Source organism: Falco cherrug, chromosome 4 (assembly GCF_023634085.1).
Source record: "Falco cherrug isolate bFalChe1 chromosome 4, bFalChe1.pri, whole genome shotgun sequence".
Lineage (NCBI taxonomy): Eukaryota > Metazoa > Chordata > Aves > Falconiformes > Falconidae > Falco > Falco cherrug.
The window spans coordinates 68,361,566-68,381,029 of NC_073700.1; the positions used below are offsets into that span (position 1 = coordinate 68,361,566).

General features: G+C 46.7%; 1 protein-coding gene across 3 annotated transcripts in view; it reads left to right on the forward strand.

The window, feature by feature from the left end:
• The first annotated feature begins 237 nt into the window (after positions 1-237).
• The window catches only part of MKX (mohawk homeobox), a 48,856-nt gene continuing 29,629 nt past the window's right edge, over positions 238-19,464 (forward strand). Inside the window, exons 1-5 of one of the 3 annotated variants that reach the window (XM_055709696.1) lie at positions 238-355; positions 601-847; positions 2,948-3,107; positions 10,874-11,027; positions 12,242-12,577. In XM_055709696.1, the coding sequence (XP_055565671.1) occupies positions 666-847; positions 2,948-3,107; positions 10,874-11,027; positions 12,242-12,577 (832 nt within the window). In that variant the 5' untranslated portion in view covers positions 238-355; positions 601-665. Of the gene's footprint in view, positions 356-559; positions 848-2,947; positions 3,108-10,873; positions 11,028-12,241; positions 12,578-16,267; positions 16,381-19,464 lie in introns of those variants that run through there. The other 2 variants (XR_008732139.1, XM_055709697.1) reach the window with 2 other exon arrangements.

Here is a 19,464-nt window from a genome sequence, read left to right on the forward strand (position 1 = left end):
GGCGGGGCCCGTGCCCTTGAAGGGGCTGCTGGGGTCCCCTCGCCGGCGGTGCCCCCCCCCCCCGGGGGGATGGGGAGCGGCGGTCCCGACAGTGTGAGTGGCTGCGCGGCGGCAGTGCCTCCGGGCGCCGGCTTTGCGCATTTGGTGGTCGTTAAAAACAATTTGTTTCCCTCCCCGTTTGGGGAGGGGGAAGGGGAAAATCATTCCGGGGGGAGGGGAGGGGAAGGGAAGGGAAAAGGGAAAAAAAAGGAGAGAGAGAGAGCGCAAGCGAGAGAGAAACACCAAACCAACCGAAAACCCGCGCTCCGAACTATTGCGACACGGTGCGAGCAGCGCGGCGGAGGCTGGCGGCGAGGTGCGAGTGGGAGCGGGCCGGGCCGTGGGAGCGGGCCGGGCCGAGGGGGCCGCGGGAGCGGGCTGAGGGGGGGGGGGGGGCGTGGGACCGGGCCGAGCCGTGGGAGGGGCGGGCAGCCCCCCACCTCCCCCGGTGGGTGGGCAGGCGGCGCCCGGTGCCTCCGCGCTTCCCCCCCCGCCGGTCGCGCCGGGCGGGTCTCGGCGGTTCGGCGCGGCTGCCCGGTGACCGCTGCCGCCTCCCCGCAGCGCAGAGCGAGCCCCCGCACCTCGGAGCCGGCGGCCAGCCCGACGGCGGCCCCCAGCCCCCCACCATGAACACCATCGTCTTCAGCAAGCTCAGCGGCCAGGTGCTTTTCGAGGAGGACGCCAAGGAGCGGGAGCGGAGCGGCCGGCCCTACGTGGGGGTGGTGGAGGGACCGCACCACGCCGAGGTGCTGCTCCCCGACAGCCCGTCCATCAAGGAGAGCCTCAGCCTGCGCAACCGGCGGACGGGGTATGCCGTGCGCTCGTCTCCGCGCCGCGCACCGGCTCCGCGGGGCGGCCCTGCATGCCACTGCCGGCGCTCCCGGCAGCCGCGTAGCCGGTTTGGGGTTGAGAGACGGGTTTCTAGATGGGTCCTCCCCCACACCCCGGGTCCGTACTCTCTGGGACTCTTACTCCGCAGCCACGGTGGGAAATTCCGGTAATAGGTGATGCAGAGGCGTCCGATTGGGCTGGAATGTGCCAGACAAGAGCGCTCCTGTCCGGCGGTGTTTGACCTCTCCCTCTCTGCCTCGAAACACAAACAAACCGGGGAAACCGGGGCTCGTCCGGTTTGGTCGGGCGCTTCATGTAATTAAAGCCCCCAAGACGGAGGCGCGAGGCGGAACGCGTGAAACCGGGGGTCGGAGCGGCGGCGGGGCCGGGGCAGCCGGTTCGCGGCCGGGGCTGAGGCGGGCGGGCGCAGCGGGCCCCCCAGCAGTTGCCCCGCCGGCTCGGCCGGCTCGCAGCGCGCTGGGCGAGCGGCCGGGAAGACGCTGCGCTGTCGGTGCATTCCCTGGGATGGGAGTTAAAGCGGACTAGTGCGGTGCCAGGCGAGGGCCGGGCAGGGTGTTGTTAGCGTCGGTTTTGCTAAAAAGGCAGCTGAGGCAGAACCGCCTGCGTCTGATTTTTTGTGTGTGCTGGAACAGGTGAAGTAGGAGGCGGTGAGAGGACGTGTCAGCTCCGGCGCGTTGTCAGCTCGAACGGCTGAACTGGCGAGCGCGGGCCAGACATTTCGGGTCAGCTTTACAAAGCAAAGACTAAGGAGCACGGTCAGGAGGCACCGAAACCGAGGAGTCCCGAGGAGCTGTTTTTACTGCCGAATTTCCACCTTAACGATTGCATCAGCTCGTACTTTTAACGGCGGTGCTGGTTGGTAGGACGCAGGTTTATGTTTCATCGAAATGTTATCAGCAGCCGACCGCGGCGGAGCTGGGTTGCCGAGGGAGCCTTGGACGAGGCAGCGGCCGCGGTCGCTCGGCCCGGCCCGGCGCGGAACGGCATGGCTTGGCGCGGCCGGCAGGGCACGGCGCGGCTCGGCTCTTCTCGGCCCGGCGCGGCCCCGCACGGCCCGGCGCGGCTCGGCCTGGCTCGGCCCGGCCCGGCCCGTCTCGGCACGGCGCCGTGGCGCCCCCTGCCGCCGCCGCCCGGAGCCTCCGCGCCGCGCTGCCCGCCCGGCGGGTTTTCCTCCTGGTTCCTCTGGCTTCGTTCACTCGCTTTCTGTTCCGGACCGTTTTTCACAAAGAAACACCGTTTTCTTTTCCTGTTTTTTTTAGCGGGCCCCGAGCTTCACTGCCCCCGTTAACCTCTTTTCCCCGGCGGGCGTGTGGGGCTTTGGGCGCTGCTCGGTGCGGCTGCCGGCGGCGCTGGGGAGCGGGCACGCCGCCGCTGCCGGGAGCGCTCCTCGCCGCCGGCTCCTCGCTGGGAAATGAGCCGGGAGGTGCCCGATGCCGCGGGTACCGCTCAGCGTAACTGGCAAATAAATACGGCCGCGGGGCCGGGGCAGCCCGCAGCCGTAGCTCTCTGCTCCCGGCTGCGCCCGGTGCGCGGCGGGGCCGTGCGAGGCGGGCCCTGGCCCCCCGGGAAGCCCCTCTGTAAGCAGAGCGAGCACACGCCCGGCAGATGCCGAGCACCGAACGCATCGGGATACTCAGACCCCGCACCGGCGGAGCCCTTGCCCTGCTGAAACCCCCGCGGCGGATCCGGCCGGGCCGGCGCTGCGTCCTCTCCCCCAGCCCCTCCACCGGCGGTGCGGGCCAGCCGCGGGCACCGCCTTCTCCCGAGCAGCCGGCCCGGGGCGGGGGTGGCGGCCGTGGGGAGTCCCCGAGCACCCCGCGAGGATGGGGGTCGGCTCCCCCCGCGCAGGGCCAGACCCGGGCAGGGGGCACCCCGGGGCTGGGGCACCCCCCGAGCAGGGTCCCCCCCCGGGCAGGGCACGCATCCCTGCCCGCCTCCTGCACCCTCAGCGGCGGCCCCTCAGGGGAGCTCGGCGCCGTGCCCGGGGACGGGGGGGGACACCGGGGAGGTGCCCACCGCCCCGGCCGCGGCCCTCAGCGCCCCTTCTCCGCGGCAGGGCGCGGCAGAGCGGCGGGAAGGTGCGGCACAAGCGGCAGGCGCTGCAGGACATGGCGCGGCCGCTCAAGCAGTGGCTCTACAAGCACCGCGACAACCCCTACCCCACCAAGACCGAGAAGATTCTGCTGGCCCTCGGCTCCCAGATGACCCTGGTGCAGGTAAGGGAACCCCCAACCCCACCTCCGGCGGCTGCTCTCGGGCGTTTAGTGGACGGGAGGGACAGGGGCAACATCAGCCGAAGCCCCTCTGTGAGCTGAGCAAGAGGCAGCGCTGGGGGTCGGCGGAGGCATCGGTGCATCCCGCAGGGTCCTGTGCGCATCCTTCGCTCAGCCCTCCCCGGGGCTCCCCCTTCAGCAGGGCTGTGTCCCCCAAACAGGAATTCCTACATCTGGGCTATCCTGGCTGGGGAAGCGCTAAAGGCAATCGGCAAAAGTGTGTGCTTTCCCTCCTAGGAAAAGATGTCCTCATTCTTTAATCTTGCTCGTAAATACAGTGGAAAGATTTTTGCGTAGTCTTTAAAAATCTTCAGGTAAAAAAAAAATCAGTCATGGGAGATTTCAGCACAGAATAGGAATTGTTGAGGAAGTTGCAGGGAGCTACTCTTTTCGTTTTTGAAAATGGGATAGAATGGAAACGGTGACATTGTTTTGATAATAATCATCACCTGTTGCACAGACGTTCGTGTTGTGATGCCCACTGTGTGCTGTGGCTCAACGTGCAGTGACGGTGCTTCGCCATCTTGCAGAAATTATCATTATAGTGTAATTAGACATGGGGAGTAGTTGTTTTGCTCTCAGGTATAACTGCCCTGAAATGACTGGCAGTTGTGTTGCAGTAAGAGGCATAAAGCTGGCTGCAAATGTTTATAAATCTTACTTCTTTGTTCTCTTCGCCATCTGGCACTCTACTGAAATATGTGGTTAAATGCTATCGGTTGCTGAGTGATGCTATCTCAGGTCTGGATGCTGCAAAGATTTATGCATTGTGAATAATCTAATTTCCTTACTGCAAGCTACTGCTAGGTGCATAAAATGAAACACATGTGTTTGCAGGATTGAGTCCTCAGTGCTCTGCCTAACACATTATGTGTCACTTTGCAAAGGACATGAAGATATCAAAATAACATGAAGTACTAGGAAAAGAAGGTGGTAATTCAGCATTATTATTTTGAGTGCTCCTTCAAAAAAGCCTCTGCTATGAACTTTGATCCTAGTAATGGAAAAATGGGAAACTTTTACACTTTAGTACCTCGCTGTGAAACTATTGCGCTAGAAAAAACACTACAACTTTGACAAAAATAATATTAATGTCTCAGAAAATGCCAGTTGTAACTGGAAGATATAGTTAAAACAACTTCTCTTGCTTTTAAAAAATATACATGAAAGGTTTGCTCAGACTTTTAAAAATATGATTGCATAAGCACTATCCATTCAATGCCACAATTTGATAGTAGTTTATTAGACTGTGGCTTTTAGAATATTCCTGTATTTTTACATGAGATTTAAAACATACATCCAGAATATATTTTGGGATACTTTCACATTAATGAAGTCTTGAGGACTTGTCCTGTTCTTTTATAATTGCCTCAGAACGAACAGACAAGGGGAAAAAACTGGTGGATTTTTGCAGTATTTCTCTCGTGGCAGCTTTGATAAATCCTGGTGGGATATGCTGTGCTGTCCTCTATAAAAGCACCAAGTGAGACATGGCCAGTGCTCCAGAGAGTTTTACAGTCTACTTAAGGTGTAGAATAAAATTTAAAAGAATCATGCAGGGCTGCATTTATCTCTGTTAGACCCCCACGACTCCAGTAGCTTTATGCTGAAGAGGTATTTGACCAGCCTTATTTCTGTGAACTATAATATTTGAAAGAGCTGTGCAAACCAGCACATCTATCTTCATCTACAGAAGCACACCATCAAAAAGAAACCCCAGATGTTTCTTCCATCATTTGAGTGCAATGCTGTTTTAATCCACGAATATGATAGCATCTGTACGAGAGGTAAATACATAATGTCTGGCACCAGCAGTAATTCCTGAGCCTGGAAGAACAAAACAACACACACCCCACATCTACTTTTTGGATGCCCAGAAAGAACAAGACTGTAATCCAGATCAAATGAGAGTGAGAGAGAAAGCGCCAGGCTGTGATCTCAGTCACACTGGGTACATCTGAAATAGCTTCCCCAAAGGCTGAGTGGTGTAACCAAGAACAGGCTCAGGACTGGGCTGTGGTATCTGTTGGAAAGCTTTGCTTCTGTCCCAGGAGGGGCACTTTGCAAAAGCATCAGCCAGGGTCCCCTGTGACTGCTTTTCTAATCTAGTAACACCAGACATTGTTGGAGAACCAGGAATCAGTGTATGATGTTTTCTCCGGGTTACACGCCTTCATGTTCACTGACCTGTCTCGTATTTCCTACTCTTCTTCCATTTCTCAGTGCTGTCCCATGGTGTTTGCTCTTGGCGGGAATGTGCGCTTGCCCCCACAGCTTTCCACTCCTGTGGAGGCTGTTGTCTGCTGACAGCTGTTACCTCTTCTCAGCATCCCTCGTGTGCTGACGCCTTGTTGTTGGAAGCCCTAGGGAAGGCAAAAGATACTGTTGAAAATCCCTTTGAGTTTCTGCCAAAATGCTGTTTAGGGAATGAATGGTCGGGGTTGGTTTTTTTTTCACCTGACTGCTGACCTTGAAAAAGGTCTTCAGCAGCTGCCTGGAAGATGATGTTGGTCACAGTAATATTGATAATATAGCTGTAACTCTTCTCCACGTGCTTTTTTTTTTTGTCTATTGAACCTTATTCCAGCACGTACCATCTGTCCAAGGGAGCTTTTGCAGGACTGTGGCATAGATAAAACCAACCCTTCTATGAGGCAGGGAGGTGAGCCCTATTTTCTGCTGTTATTACTAGGACAGTATCTGCATGTCAGATTCTCCACAACTTTTTTTTATTAGTTTTGTTATCACCCGGTTGGCTGATTTTAAATGAATTTATTCTACCTCACTGATACTTTGGCTTCACCCCCTGTTCCTGGGTGCAGTGGGATGGCAAATCGGCAGTTCCAGCTGCACGTCCAGCAGCACTGCAGAAGGAAAGTCAAACCCTTTCAGGGAGGCAGGATTTCTCAGGAATCATAAATCATCATACTTCTTAATAAGTAGTAGCAAAACCTGGGGCAAATTCTGGGCTGACTTATTCCTGAGCAGGCCAACAAGGTCTTCGGGAGTCATCAAAGCAAATGTTATTGCAGCTTTCAGTCCAACAGTCCAAAGTTTCTTCCCCAACTGCCAAAGCAGGAAACCAAAAAAGCAATATAGTTTGAAAAGGCATTTTATGTTTTACTCCAATTAGATTCCAATTCAGAATCCAATAATTTGTCCTATTAATATGCTATTAATATGCTACATTTTCATTTGTATTATTACCACAGTGCTTGATTTATTTTATTTTAAATTTTGGTTAAGATGTTCCTGTGAAATAAAAAAGAAAAATGGTTGTATATTCCTTCCAGAAAGAAATATGAATGGCCATATTGTTGAAGAGAAGTTTTTTGCTATACTAGGATTAATATATTGGTCATGTGCTGCTATGGATTTAATAGCATTCAGATTCATAAAGGCATATCTGGATTACTGGAGGAGGAGAACCGATTGATTTTGGTTCCTTTTCTGAAATTTTGACCGCTCTTAAGCAGTGAAGCAGAACAAATTACAATAAGATTGAAGAATCTCTTCAGAAGTAAAGCCAGAGGCACAATATTTCACGATGCCGATATAAGTACTTGATGCTCTTTGGGAATGGTTGAGCTGCTGAAAAATACGAATGCTGGAGAGCACATCCATTATTGTTCTCTTTGGGTTTTGTCTTTTTACTTCTTGAAGAGCTACATGATTGTTACTTTACAAGAATAATGAGTTTCATCATGTGTTTTTTCAAGATACTTAGTTCTTTGGGGAGTTTCTGAGAAAAAAATTTTCCCCCTGGCTTGTATGTAAATCATTGTTTGGTTTTTTTTCATTGTTTTTGGAGGTCACAGTAGTGTAACTTGGGACCGTGATAAAGGATGGATGGCTTTTGGCAGCTTTCGTTGTTTATTTTTGTAATAGCTTAAGTGTGGTGGAAACCGGCACTTGTAGTGCGTGGGACACAGCAGCAGGCATGCAACTTTTTAAACACCACATGGATACACAAGGTAACATTTGGGGCTGGTTGAAATTGGTGACAAAAGCGTCCTTGGCTTTAAAGGAGCTAGGAATAGCTTGTAATAACCCAGGTTGTGGCTGGAGTTCAGGGTGAACGTGCTGTCTGGTACAGCCTGTAGCCATGCAGCCTCTTCCAGTCCACACACCTGGAGGCTGTCCAAGACTGAAGAGTGGGAGAGATGTTGAATCTCTTGATGTCTTAGAGATCAGGTTTTTCCAGCACCATACACCAGTGGCCAAGAGCAGGAAAGCACCCAGAGATACCACACCATAGATCTAGCCTAAAAATCTCTGAAGTGAATTTGTCCAACTTCTCTTCATCTTTAATGGGCCTGGTTGTAATTGCATTTGGGTAGGAGTTTCTGGAGTGAGTTGCTGCTTTGTGCTTTAGCAGGGGCTTATGTTGTAAATGCTGACTTCAGGTTCTTTCATAATCATAGAATCATAGAATTGTTTAGGTTGGAAGAGACCTGTAAGATCACCAAGTCCAACTGTTAATCTAGCACTGCCAAGTTTATGGCTTCACCAGCTTTGTTGCCCTTCTCTGGACACGCTCCACATATGTGTCTGTCTCCTAGTCAGGGCCCCAGAACTGAACACAGTATGGAGGTGCGGCCTCACCAGTGCCGAGTACAAGGGGACGATCGCTGTCCTTGTCCTGCTGGCCACGCTGTTTCAGATACAAGCCAGGATGCTCTTGGCCACCTTGGCCACCTGGGCACACTGCTGGTTCGTGTTCAGCTGGCCATCAGCCAGCACCCCCAGGGCCTTTTCTGCCCGGCAGCTTTCCAGCCGCTCTGCCCCAGCCAGTAGAACGCTGCTGGGGGTTGTGCGTGGGGTTTTTTTGACCCAAATACAGGACGCGGTACTTCTTCTTGAATCTCGTACAGTTGGCCTTGGCCTATCAGTCGGGCCTGTCCAGAGCCCCCTGCAGAGCTTGCCTGCCCTCCAGCAGATCAACATTTCCCCCAGCTTGGTATCCTCTGCAAACTGACTGAGGGTGCGCTTGATCTCCTTGTCCAGATCATTAATAAAAGTATCAAACAGAACTGGCCCCAGTACTGAGCCCTGGGGAACACCATTTCTGACTGGCCAGCAACTGGATTTGACTCCATTTTTTGGGCCAGGCTGTCCAGCCAATTTTTTACCCAGTGAACAGCATGCCCGTCCAAGCCATAAGCAGCCACTTTCTCTAGGAGGATGCTGTGGGAAATGATTTAAAAGGCTTTACTGAACTCCAGGTAGACAACATCCACAGCTTTTCCCTTATCCCCTAAGGAGGTCACCTTGTCATAGAAGGAGACTAGGTTAGTCAAGCATGACCTGCCTTTCATAAACCCACACTGACTGGGTGTCCTGTACATGCCACATGATGGCACTCAAGATGATGTGTTCCATAAAGAGCACGAAGACAGGGCGCAATACATTTATCTCATTATGAGATAATGATCAAATACTACTGTTTTCTCTTCTCATAGCAGAAGACTTAAAATATGACTCATCTTTTCGTATTGATATGCAGAAAGCAAAGCACTGGCATGGGAAGAATGAGCCCAAAATAAACCAAGAGTACCATGCAAAAATCACTCCTGCTAAATTTAATTGCTTTTATGTATGAGTCACACTTATACTACCCTATCTTTCTTTTCTGTACATGGCAATTCACTGATGAAATATTTCAATATGTAATGAAATGGAGCATAATGAAGTCTTTCTCGTGAGAGGTTAGAAAGCTGTCAGTTTTGTAAGACACTGCAGTAACTGCTGTACTGTTCAGTGGGACCCTGGACTCATCCATCTCTATCATTGCACAGTTGATTTCAGAGTTACACTAAATCATGCAGCAGCCAGGTGACTGCTGCTTCAGCTGAGCCGTCTGCAGTGCATTTGTTAATGGCATTAGAGAGTGGATGGATTCCAGCCCACCCTTTCTGGTTTACTATAATGGTTGCTCTGTCAATATGATGAATATAAACAAGTAGCCTTGGAAGAGAATGAAAACTACTCACTCTTTTCTGCCAGCTACAGTTTTGGTCTTCTAACCTGTCATAGTAAACGACATGGTTTGTAAAGTTACGTGTTTGGCGCCTGAGCGCTGATCCAGGGCTCACTGTATTTTCGGTGGAACCCTGTTTCATGTAAATGTGATTTTAAGTAAAATCAAAGTGACAGGCTTAAGGTGCTACTGCTAGGTTCTGAGTGGAATTCTGAACTGAAGTTTTGTTTTTCATTTAAGCAAATAGGGTTTATTTTTCTCATAATTGCCCTAGAAGAGATTATCGATCCAGAATAATTGGCCAAATACTATGTGATTTAAAGAACCTTAGCTACAATAGACAGTTGACAAAACTAGGGCCAAAATCCAACACTGAGGTCTACAGTTTGGCTCTTTAGTAGGTGGGGTAGCATGTACTGATAAAACATGTGTTAGCTTGCTTTGCAGGTTAGCATAAATTAAATGGTGTGATTGTTCCCAGATCTGAATATGGCTGCAGGTCTCCAGCTTCCTCACTGTGCACTCTCACAACATAAAGATGTGAGTGGGGCTATAGACTCCCGACATTCTTTACATTCTCCTTTGCAAGTAATGCTGCTCTGCCTCCTGCTTGCAGAGGTCATGTCAAAATACACTCACTCCTGCAAGAAGTAAATAGCATTTTTAAGACCTGATTTATCATTAAACAAATATTGTTAGATGTAGGTAGCTTGCCTGTGCTCTTGCTCGTAATAAGGTTATGGTAAGGTCATTCTGTCAGTATCAGTATTTCCTATTTTATGTATTTTTAAGTTATGGTAGAATCAAGGCCAGCATTTTCTCAGATGTGTTTTAATGCAAAGTTGCTGCAAGTACATACATACATAACATTTGGTGGTTTGATTAGCACTGCTGGCACAGAAGACTGTACTGTGCCCCTTCCGCTCCCTTGGTGCCTAAAGCAATGTGAATCCTTCTGTTTGAGCCTGACTTTGTGGTGACCCTGTATGCTAGAAGGGTACTAACTTGTATCCATTTTGCAATGTCAAGCTGGAAAATGCTCTGCAGCAGAGAAGGAAGATAAGCCAGCCTCCTGTTTAGTAGTCACCTGGTGAGGAGTCTGCGTCTTCACTGGTTTTTAGCATTTCCACAACAGAAAGAGTTCATAAAAGCTGCTGCTCTGTAGAGCATATGGTTGATTTCTGCAGTGACTCAAAGTACATTTCATTCTGTGTAAGACTTTCCTGATACCCACTACCTGTCAGACTTGGAGTACTGATAAAGCACGAGGGAGAATTTTGGCTTTTATATAACCAAATTCAGAATGAGTTTTTCTGTTCGGCAGCCTTATTGTAGCCTACGTAAATGTCAAAGGCAAATTACCAAACATCAGCTATTAGTTTTAATTTAGGATGTTAGTAATATATTGAAGGTTCATATTGAAAATTCAGGGCATTATCTTTAAAATAATAAAAGAAAAGATTGATCTAAAATGAGTATTTTGGGATACCTTATTAAAAACCTTGTTTATAATGAGGGTTTGCTAACACTTGTGAAACATGGGAAGCCTGAACGGGCTGCCTCGTCTGAGGTTCCTGCTCTGCTCAGTGGTAGTTTCGTGGGCTTCTGTTCATGTTTCCCTTGTTTGCCATTTTCTTAGGGCATACATAAAACTCATGAAAACTCTATGGGTTAGTTTTGTTTATTTGCATAATTTTCAAGGAAAACTAATACATTCATTTATATGCAGGTATCAAACTGGTTTGCCAATGCAAGACGTCGCCTGAAGAATACTGTCAGGCAACCAGATCTTAGCTGGGCATTACGAATAAAACTGTACAACAAATATGTTCAAGGAAATGCTGAACGACTCAGCGTGAGCAGTGATGACTCATGCTCTGAAGGTCTGTTGATGCTCTTTTTATCAGTTTTAAACCAATTAAAATATATTTTGAAAGTATCAGGCACTCTTAAGTTAGCTCTGATTTCTCACAAAACACTCAGTGGCTCTGCCTTTACTATTTTGTGAATTAGGTGCCTTTTTACAATGCAGCCTTGCAAAGCGAGATGGTGTTACTGGTGAATTGGGGTGACAGTCTGATTGCATGTTATTTGCCTAGCAAATATTTGTATAACACTGTTAGTAGAAAGATAATTGTTAGTTCATTAGATTCTATGAGACTATTCCTTTAATCTGTGTTAAAGGAAAAAATTGATTATATTTCTTGGTTTAAGGAAATAGGAGACCTCTTGACTTTTACTTTCCTTGATGGAAGGGCTATAGCAATATCGTATCATTAACAAGACAATCTGATTAACTTCAGTGGAGCTTATTATATGGTAAACAGGGTATTATTGTTATCTATTGTATGTATTTTGCCAGCAAATGTTGTCCTTAAAAGGTGCACTGAAATTCTCTTTCTTATCCAAAGTAACAAATGGAGGAATTTTTTTAATAGCACCCAATATTTTTTAATAGAACATTTGTGTTAATTATGTACATGGGTACTTTTTCTAGTCATTTTTGACAGGGAGATACATTGACAGGAACAAATGCTACAGAACATTGTCAGAAACCTGTATGACTTTTTAGAAGAATTTGTTTCAATTTGTACTCAGTTTCAATTAGCTTTGTCCCAATTTCAGTTTGTACTCAAATTTCTTTGGTATGCACTTCCCTTTAAAAGATCAGTTGCAGGACAATTAAAAGAATATAGTTTAATACACTTAAATATGCTATAGTATTCAGGGGGCCCAAATTTCAAGTTATGATAGCAAGAATTCAGTTTATTCACACGGATTTTAAAATGCTTATCATTGATCTAGGGCTCTTCTCATTTTTTTTTCTATCTGCCTTGTGTTGCTCATGAACAAATTAGACTCAGAGACTGTTTTCTACAGTTAATTAATTTGGAATAGCTGGAACATCTGAGAACCCTGGGAACTACTGTGAGAAATGTGTGAACAGAAGAAAATTAAAATCGTTGTCTAATGCTGAAGTCTAAAGTTATTGTCTAGTTTTAGTTATCTTTATAGCAATTTAAAACCTGTAGAGAAAGCCTCTTGTTCAATATTAGGTGTTCGATGTATTACGGTATCTTTGTTCTTTTGTCTTCAGATGGAGAAAATCCTCCAAGAAACCATATGAATGAAGGGGGATATAACAAACCAGTTCATCACACTGTGATTAAAACTGAAAGTTCAGTAATAAAAGCAGGAGTGAGACCAGAAACAAGTGCCAATGAGGATTATGTGTCACCCCCCAAATACAAAAGCAGCTTATTGAATCGTTACCTAAATGACTCATTGAGACATGTCATGGCTACTAATGCAGCTATGATGGAAAAAACAAGGCAAAGGAATCACTCTGGTTCATTTAGTTCCAATGAATTTGAGGAAGAATTGGTGTCTCCGTCATCATCAGAGACAGAAGGCAATTTTGTCTACCGGACAGGTAAGGGATTCTTTCTGTATCATTTCTAATACAGCCAGCTTTGGTGGAAAGTGTCACCTGATTGTGCCTTTTATGACAGTAGATAACTCCTGCCCATCGTCTCGTATGAGAGGGTAGCTCCTCTCCACCCTTTCATTCACTGAAGAAATTCTACCTTCAGTATTGAAGTTAAATGCTGTTAATGACTGCTAATGAAACTGGTTTGCTTTTTGAATGGAGTCATGGGGCTGATTTTTGAAATGACACTTACAGGCCGCTTTTGTCAGCAGTAAGACAAGCCTAAAATAGAAAGCTCTTCAGGGTAAGGGAGGACTAGAGGGGGACTAAAGTTCTCCGTGGCCCCAGCTGGGAGGAGGAGGAGGGCTTTGAAATTTCAAGGTGGCTGTTTGTGGCACTTACATGAGCCATATGCCCTGTGATGGAGTGCACATGAACACCTTTCCCTGTTGTACCGCGTCTTTTCTGTCTTCAGTGCCTTGTCCAGCACGTGGCCCTTTGGTGCTCATGCATCCCTTAGGAATACATAGATTGTTTACACCAGTCTCTGCACTGCTCTCCAGACACAGTGCACTGAGCTAAGGAGCCACAGACTTGGCCACTAAATACCTTGGTTTAATGTTTTTTGAAGGGTTACACATAGTTTACTATTTTAATCTTCTCAATAAAAACATAAAAGCATGATTTGTATCCTCTGCTGTGTTACAGAGGAAAGCACATGGGACTGCCTGGTTCACACCAGTAAATTGCTGTAAATTGAGACAAGATCAGGACGTGCTCAGGTCCCTGTGGGGCAGGACATGCTGGAAGGCTCCTCTTACAAAGCTTGTTCTGTATTTCTTTGGGGACGTAAGGCAAAGGCAGTCCCTTATCTTTGAAAAAAATGAAGCTTTGCATTCCAAGTTCTGGACGTCTCTGCTAGCATCTCAGAGTTTCCACCCATAGCAGTCCTTTGCGTTGTCCGGGGGCCTTTCTTAGGGAGTTATTGTGCCAGGGATCACTGAAGGCAGGCAGCATCGCTTTTGGGATGGATGAATATCGATGGAAAGTACTGGAGGGCTTTGCACTAAAGTTAATATAGATTTAGATGTAGTACTTTATTCCCCTTGGCTTCCCTGGCAGGCAGGTTCAGATGCCCCTCACTTTTGCAGCTCTCAAGTTTGCAGCCTTTGCCCTCTTTTTCCTGCCACACTTCATGTGATTTTTTTGTCCTTGTGGAGGGGACACAAGGATTTCAGGAGGCTGAAAGCTCTGGTGGGGGTTGGAGGACACTGGTGTGTGCAGGTTGTCAGGGGATAACCAAGGGGGGAGTGGGAGCCCCATAGAGAAAGAGAATCTCCTCAGGATTAGAATAGTGCAAGCACAGTGAATAAGTTTCAAAATTTACACTCTGTTCATTCAGCTTTATTTTTTCAACATACCAAATAAATGCCTTTGGTCTGCATGATGGGCATATTGTCCTCCAAGTTTTATTTTTAAGTTATTCAAGAACAGATGCAGCAGCTCAGATATGTAAACTTCTGTACTTTTATACCATAACTTAAAAATGTACATGATGACTTTTTAAAAATTGTAACAAATTTGCTACTAGATTAAGTTCCTCTTCCCAAGTTTCAAGCTGCACTGAAAAATACAGTCTTTGATGAGAATGCTGAGACAGGCACGCTGCAACTGTGTGAGTTCACAAGCTGGGCTGGAATGACAAAAACCAGTATACTTGTCCTTAAAATTAATAACTAACATTCCTGGAACTCCTCTTAAGATCTTATTTAAGTCAGCTCTTAAATATCTTTATTAATATTTTGGAGTGCTGTGGCCTTTGATGAGAACACACCAGCAGTTCTCAGGGAAGTTTTATTCTTTTTACACTTCCAAAGCAGACAAGCAGTAGCCTGCTGATAGAAAGAAAAAGATTGTGTGCACGTACTACATTGCTTGATCGATCCTTCCTATATATGTGTGCCCATTTAGGAAATATGATGTACAAATAGGCTTTTTTCAGCTATAAGGTTACAGTCCCATTAATGATTTTCTGATGATGTTATAGCATGTGGGAATTGAGCCCTTCATGAACAAAGCAGGTATTTTCAAGTTACCATGCATTCATGCAATCTGTTTACAAATAGATGACATTATTCAAATGATTGTTAGATAGGAAGTGATAAATAAGAACTTTTTTTTTCCCTTTTTCTTTTCTCTGTAAATTGAATGCCTAGGATGGCAGTTCTCAATAGAGTTGTGTAGCAAACCTGTATCTGTGTTCTCAAAAATTTCTGTAATCCCTTTTGGTTAAGCAAAATAACAGGGTAAGGCTGACTGTAACACTCGTACCTTCCTGAAAGCAGCAAGTGTGTTTTTAAGGGAGATACCACAACTTAAAAGGAGCTCCCCGCTGCAATTTTTGTTAAGTGAAACAGCTAATTTTTAACACAAAGGGGTTGAAGCAGAATTGTGGAGTCACTCCTAGATGTTTTCGTTTATGAAGTCATTTTGAGTAGTATTTCAAAAAGCACAGAGTGAAAACTGATGACATTTTATTTCTGAGAAACATTTGGCAAGGTTGCTGTGCTCCTAGGAGCAGGCAATAATTGGTGTTGAAGCATATTCTTTGTTGTCCTTCCCTGTAAAAGCAACTTAGCAGAATGTGAGTAGAAAGTTTACTCACTGAATCTGATTTATGTTATGGGCTGGACACTGGTTTCAGGTACATCAGTGCGACTTTGCTCGCCTTGTACCTGGGGCCAGCGTGGCCACGTGCGTCTCAGCAGCCCACACCACATTAACGCGGTACGAGTGCAGTGTCCAGTGACAAAAACAAGAAATTGCAGTTTAAAGTTTATATGGAAAGTGGGTTGTACAGTTTCCTGTTTCAGTCATTAGCATGCTTATAAACACGGGACCATATGCTACTCTAGCTTCACGCAACTGGGAAATCCCATGTAAAGATCAAGGACAGGCTAATATAACCGACTGTCGGGAGAGCAGCCGAGTTTTGTACCTCCGCACGATTATTGCGAGCTTGTGGGAAGCAGCTCTGGTGCTGGGGCAGGAGCAGCAAAGCCTGAGCTGATGCCCTGGCCGGTGCAGTGCCTGTGCTGCTGGCTGCCCCGTCCCGCCCCGGCAGCATGGCCTGGGGAGCTAGGGAGCTGCTGCGGGAGGCGGTGTGGGCGGCCGGTGCCGGGAGAATGAGTGGCCGGGAAAGGGTGCAGCTGTACTCAGATATGTCACGTACGTGTGTGTTTCTGTCGTAAGCTGATAGGCTTATGTCTATAATGTGACATACGCAAATGTGTTCACTTAAGGCAGAAAACTTCAGTTCAGATTAATTCTCATGCAGGCATAATATATAAATACATATAACTGGTCAAATACGTGTCTTCAGCTGACCACTAAAAGGCTTGGTTCAGTGTTTAGTTAGAAATCCGTGTTGGAGAACAAGTTTTCATGAATGCCTTGGCATGCTGTCATTAACAGCAGCTTCTCTGTGTGACATGATAACTGAACCCAGACTTGCCTATCTGTATTTGTTGTGCAAACACGTGCAGAAACAACAGTCCAACTGCAACAAGCACTCCAGAAACCTGTGAGGGAAAGATGTAATAATGTTTATAGTGAGACTGGATGTAAATGTAGAGCAGCAAGGTCAGTCTTTGGTTTACGGCTCACTAAAATGCTGACTTTTTCTGTAATCAGGCTGCAGTGCTCTGCGAGTGCCCTGTTGTCAGTCACCTGCAGGAACAAAATGTTCTGCGTCGTTATAGCACAAGGAAATGAAAAACTCCAACTTTCTGGGATATCGCTGCCTGGTGAGCTGCGTTTGGTGAACGAAAGCAAAAATTAAAATGAGAGAAAGAGAGATGAAATGGCAGGACAGGGAGTTTTCTAGCTTCTTTCTGTAGGCAGATTTCCCTTGATTTTACTTTGCATGTTACTTAGCACAGTAGAAAAGCCAGAACAAATAAAAACAGTGAGGAAACTAAAGACTTGCAGGCCTGGAGAGGAGGATGGCTTTTAAAAAACCTCTTGAATGACTGGTTGATTTTTGAAGATGTTTGATCCCTATTTTTAGACATTTATACTTGGGAGTGTGCTCTGTTACTGATGTTTTCATTACTACTGCCTTTTTCTTTCCTCTCACCTTCCTTTCTTTCTTCCATTTGGATCCTGCAAAGTTTGTGATTTATAAAGCATGATCCTGGGTCATTTATTGCAGCACACTGAGCACCTCTGATGAGACCCTCGGCACACTGCAGGATCAGGCCCACATTCATACAGAGCACTTAAATGTAAGGGTATAGCCGTGCACAGAAGTACTGTGGAGAGACATGTGCAAGCTGCAGAACAGTGCTGTGATTTTGTGTGGTCTTTGCCAACTTTTCCTCGCAATTTAACATTTTTAGAAATTAACATGTAATTTAAAAATGAGCTATAAAATTTAAAAGCATAATATGAACACAATGGAACCTGTTTTCAGAAACAACTCAAGGGACCCACAAAAACTGCTAGTACCAGTGACTTTTGCAAGTTTGATCTAAACGGTGCTGGAGACCTTGGGGATACTTTGAAATAAATGGTAACCTGGGAGAGCTGAAGGAGGTCCTTGTTGCAGATCCTAATGTCATCCAGAAGTGAAATGGAAAAGGGGAATGTCAAGTACAGTATTAAATGCACACAGCAGCATAACTGCAATTTGAAGGTTACACAGCTAAGATCATATTTCTGCAGGAATTTTATTATTACATGACCTGATTCGTCAACACTGAAATAGCATGGAATTGAGAACCGAGGAGAGGATTGCATTTAATTTGCTGTTCTGTTGTTTTTTTCTAAAGAACGATTAAAAGGAAACGGCTTTACTATAGGGACAGTGTCAGGTTTAATATACCAGATGTGATAGCCCAAACTTGAGAATTTTAAAGATCCTGCCCACGCCCAGCTAGTTAAGTTGGTTGTTCTCTTTTTGCATTTCTTTCTGTTTGAACAGCAAAAATCAAATAACTTGTTTTTTAATTCCCTTTAGTTTCTCAGTATTTGAGCTGCAAGGGGAATGGGTCAGGATTATTTCCACATGACCCTGGAAAACAGTGCTTCATCAAAACTGAATCTTTTTTGTGGAAAGGTAGCAGTTTCAACCTCTTAGGTGGGGGAATGGAGGAAGAGAGCACTGGGTGGGCTGGGAGCAATGACGGTGCTGGGGGCAGAGCATCCTCCCAGAAGCCTGGGCACCCAGGGGCTGCCAGCGGGCAGGAGAGGTCTTTGCCTGGAGGACAGGAGGGGAAGCGGCATTCCTGGCAGTGTTAGCTTTTCTGAGCCATTTCTCTCTGCTCCCTGCTTTTAATAGCCAGTTTTGGGGGAAAAGAGAGTACTTGTTTTCTCACAGGTGCTGCATGCAAACACTATGCATCCTTGTTTTATCTGTTTTCAAATGCAAATGGCTATGAATGTTTTGGGCTTTTTTGTTTTGTTTTTTTTTAACACAAAATATTTAAGATTCTGGAGATTGGGTGATGTGCGGGTAGGATGTGCTTCTAATAGCAGCATGTACGTGGATATAATTCAGGTATAATTGCCCTGGAGACCTCATGGAGCAGAGGAGGTGCGTGTGCACCTCTGCTGGTTTTGCTTCTGTTGATGTCATGGTAAATTTTCTGCGTACTTCAGTAAAAACTGGCTCGAGGCAGTTGTTTGGCCACAGAGGATTTTCTTCAAGTCAGCTTGCTTCAGGGCAGCACGTCTCAGGCCTCCTGACAGCTTTATCGTCACAGAGAATGAGATGTTCTTGCATGAATTATTTGAAATGGAAAAGATGACAACATCTGACCAAAAAATCAGAGACACCAAAAAAAATCAGGGGATCAGCCATGTTTCCATGGCCACAGGTTGCTACTGCCCATGCTGGTGTAGCAGCCTGCCTCCGTTTCTCTGAGACCATTAAAATTTCCCCAATGCAAATATTCGCAGCAGCGGCCAAAAAAGCAGCAGACCCCTGCACTTGCCCAAGACCTCTCTCAGACACAGCAGGAAAAATGTATGGTGCTGTCACCAATGGCTAACAACTATATATTTTAATACTCCTCTTTAGAGTCTGCCAGTTCTCCAGGCCTCAGCGAGCTGTTCCCTGGCAAGCCTTGGGCCTCATTCATTTAGCAAAGGTGTGTGTTCAAAAAGAAAGTAATGTTTATCCACGTTTTTCTATTGTTCAGAACGTCTTCAGAATTATGCTCAGTCTTAAAATCTGGGGCCAGCCCAAATGTGAATGTTTCAGGAAATTATGTGCATGGAAAAGCACATGATCGTAAATCAGACTGTTTTCCAGTTTTAGCTGTAGACTGCATGGCTAGTAATGAATATAATAGGGAAATTAGTAAGAAAATTAGCAGTTAATTTAAGGAGTATTTAAAGAGTGTGTGAAACTACAGCTTGGGAAAACTGATTTAGTGAAATGGATGGGATTCCTTCTCCCCTTCCACTGCCTGAGCAGGATTTTCCCCAGTAGCCAAATTTCTGTGCAGGTCTCTTACAGCAGAAATGGTAGGCTTCCATGCTGCCTTACACCAGTGTCAGCTGCCATGGCTTTTGCACTGATTCAGGGGATCCTCAGCCTTGCAAATGCCAGCCAGCTGCAGCCACTGCTACTGTGAGCAGTTGTGTGTGTTGCAAAAGGAAGCACTACTCAAACTAGGAGAGCAGAAGGGGGCTCAGGGGGGAGATAATGAGATGAGACAATAGGGAATTGCAGCAGCCCAAACAGAGAAGCAGAAAGCCCTGGGCACTGCAGCCCTGGTGCCACAGCCAGGGATGGCGAGGTGCAGCATTGGGCAGGAGAGTAGGTGTGCATCCCTTGGGTTGTCTCTGTAGCCTGGCCACCCTGTGCTGCGTTGACATGCATG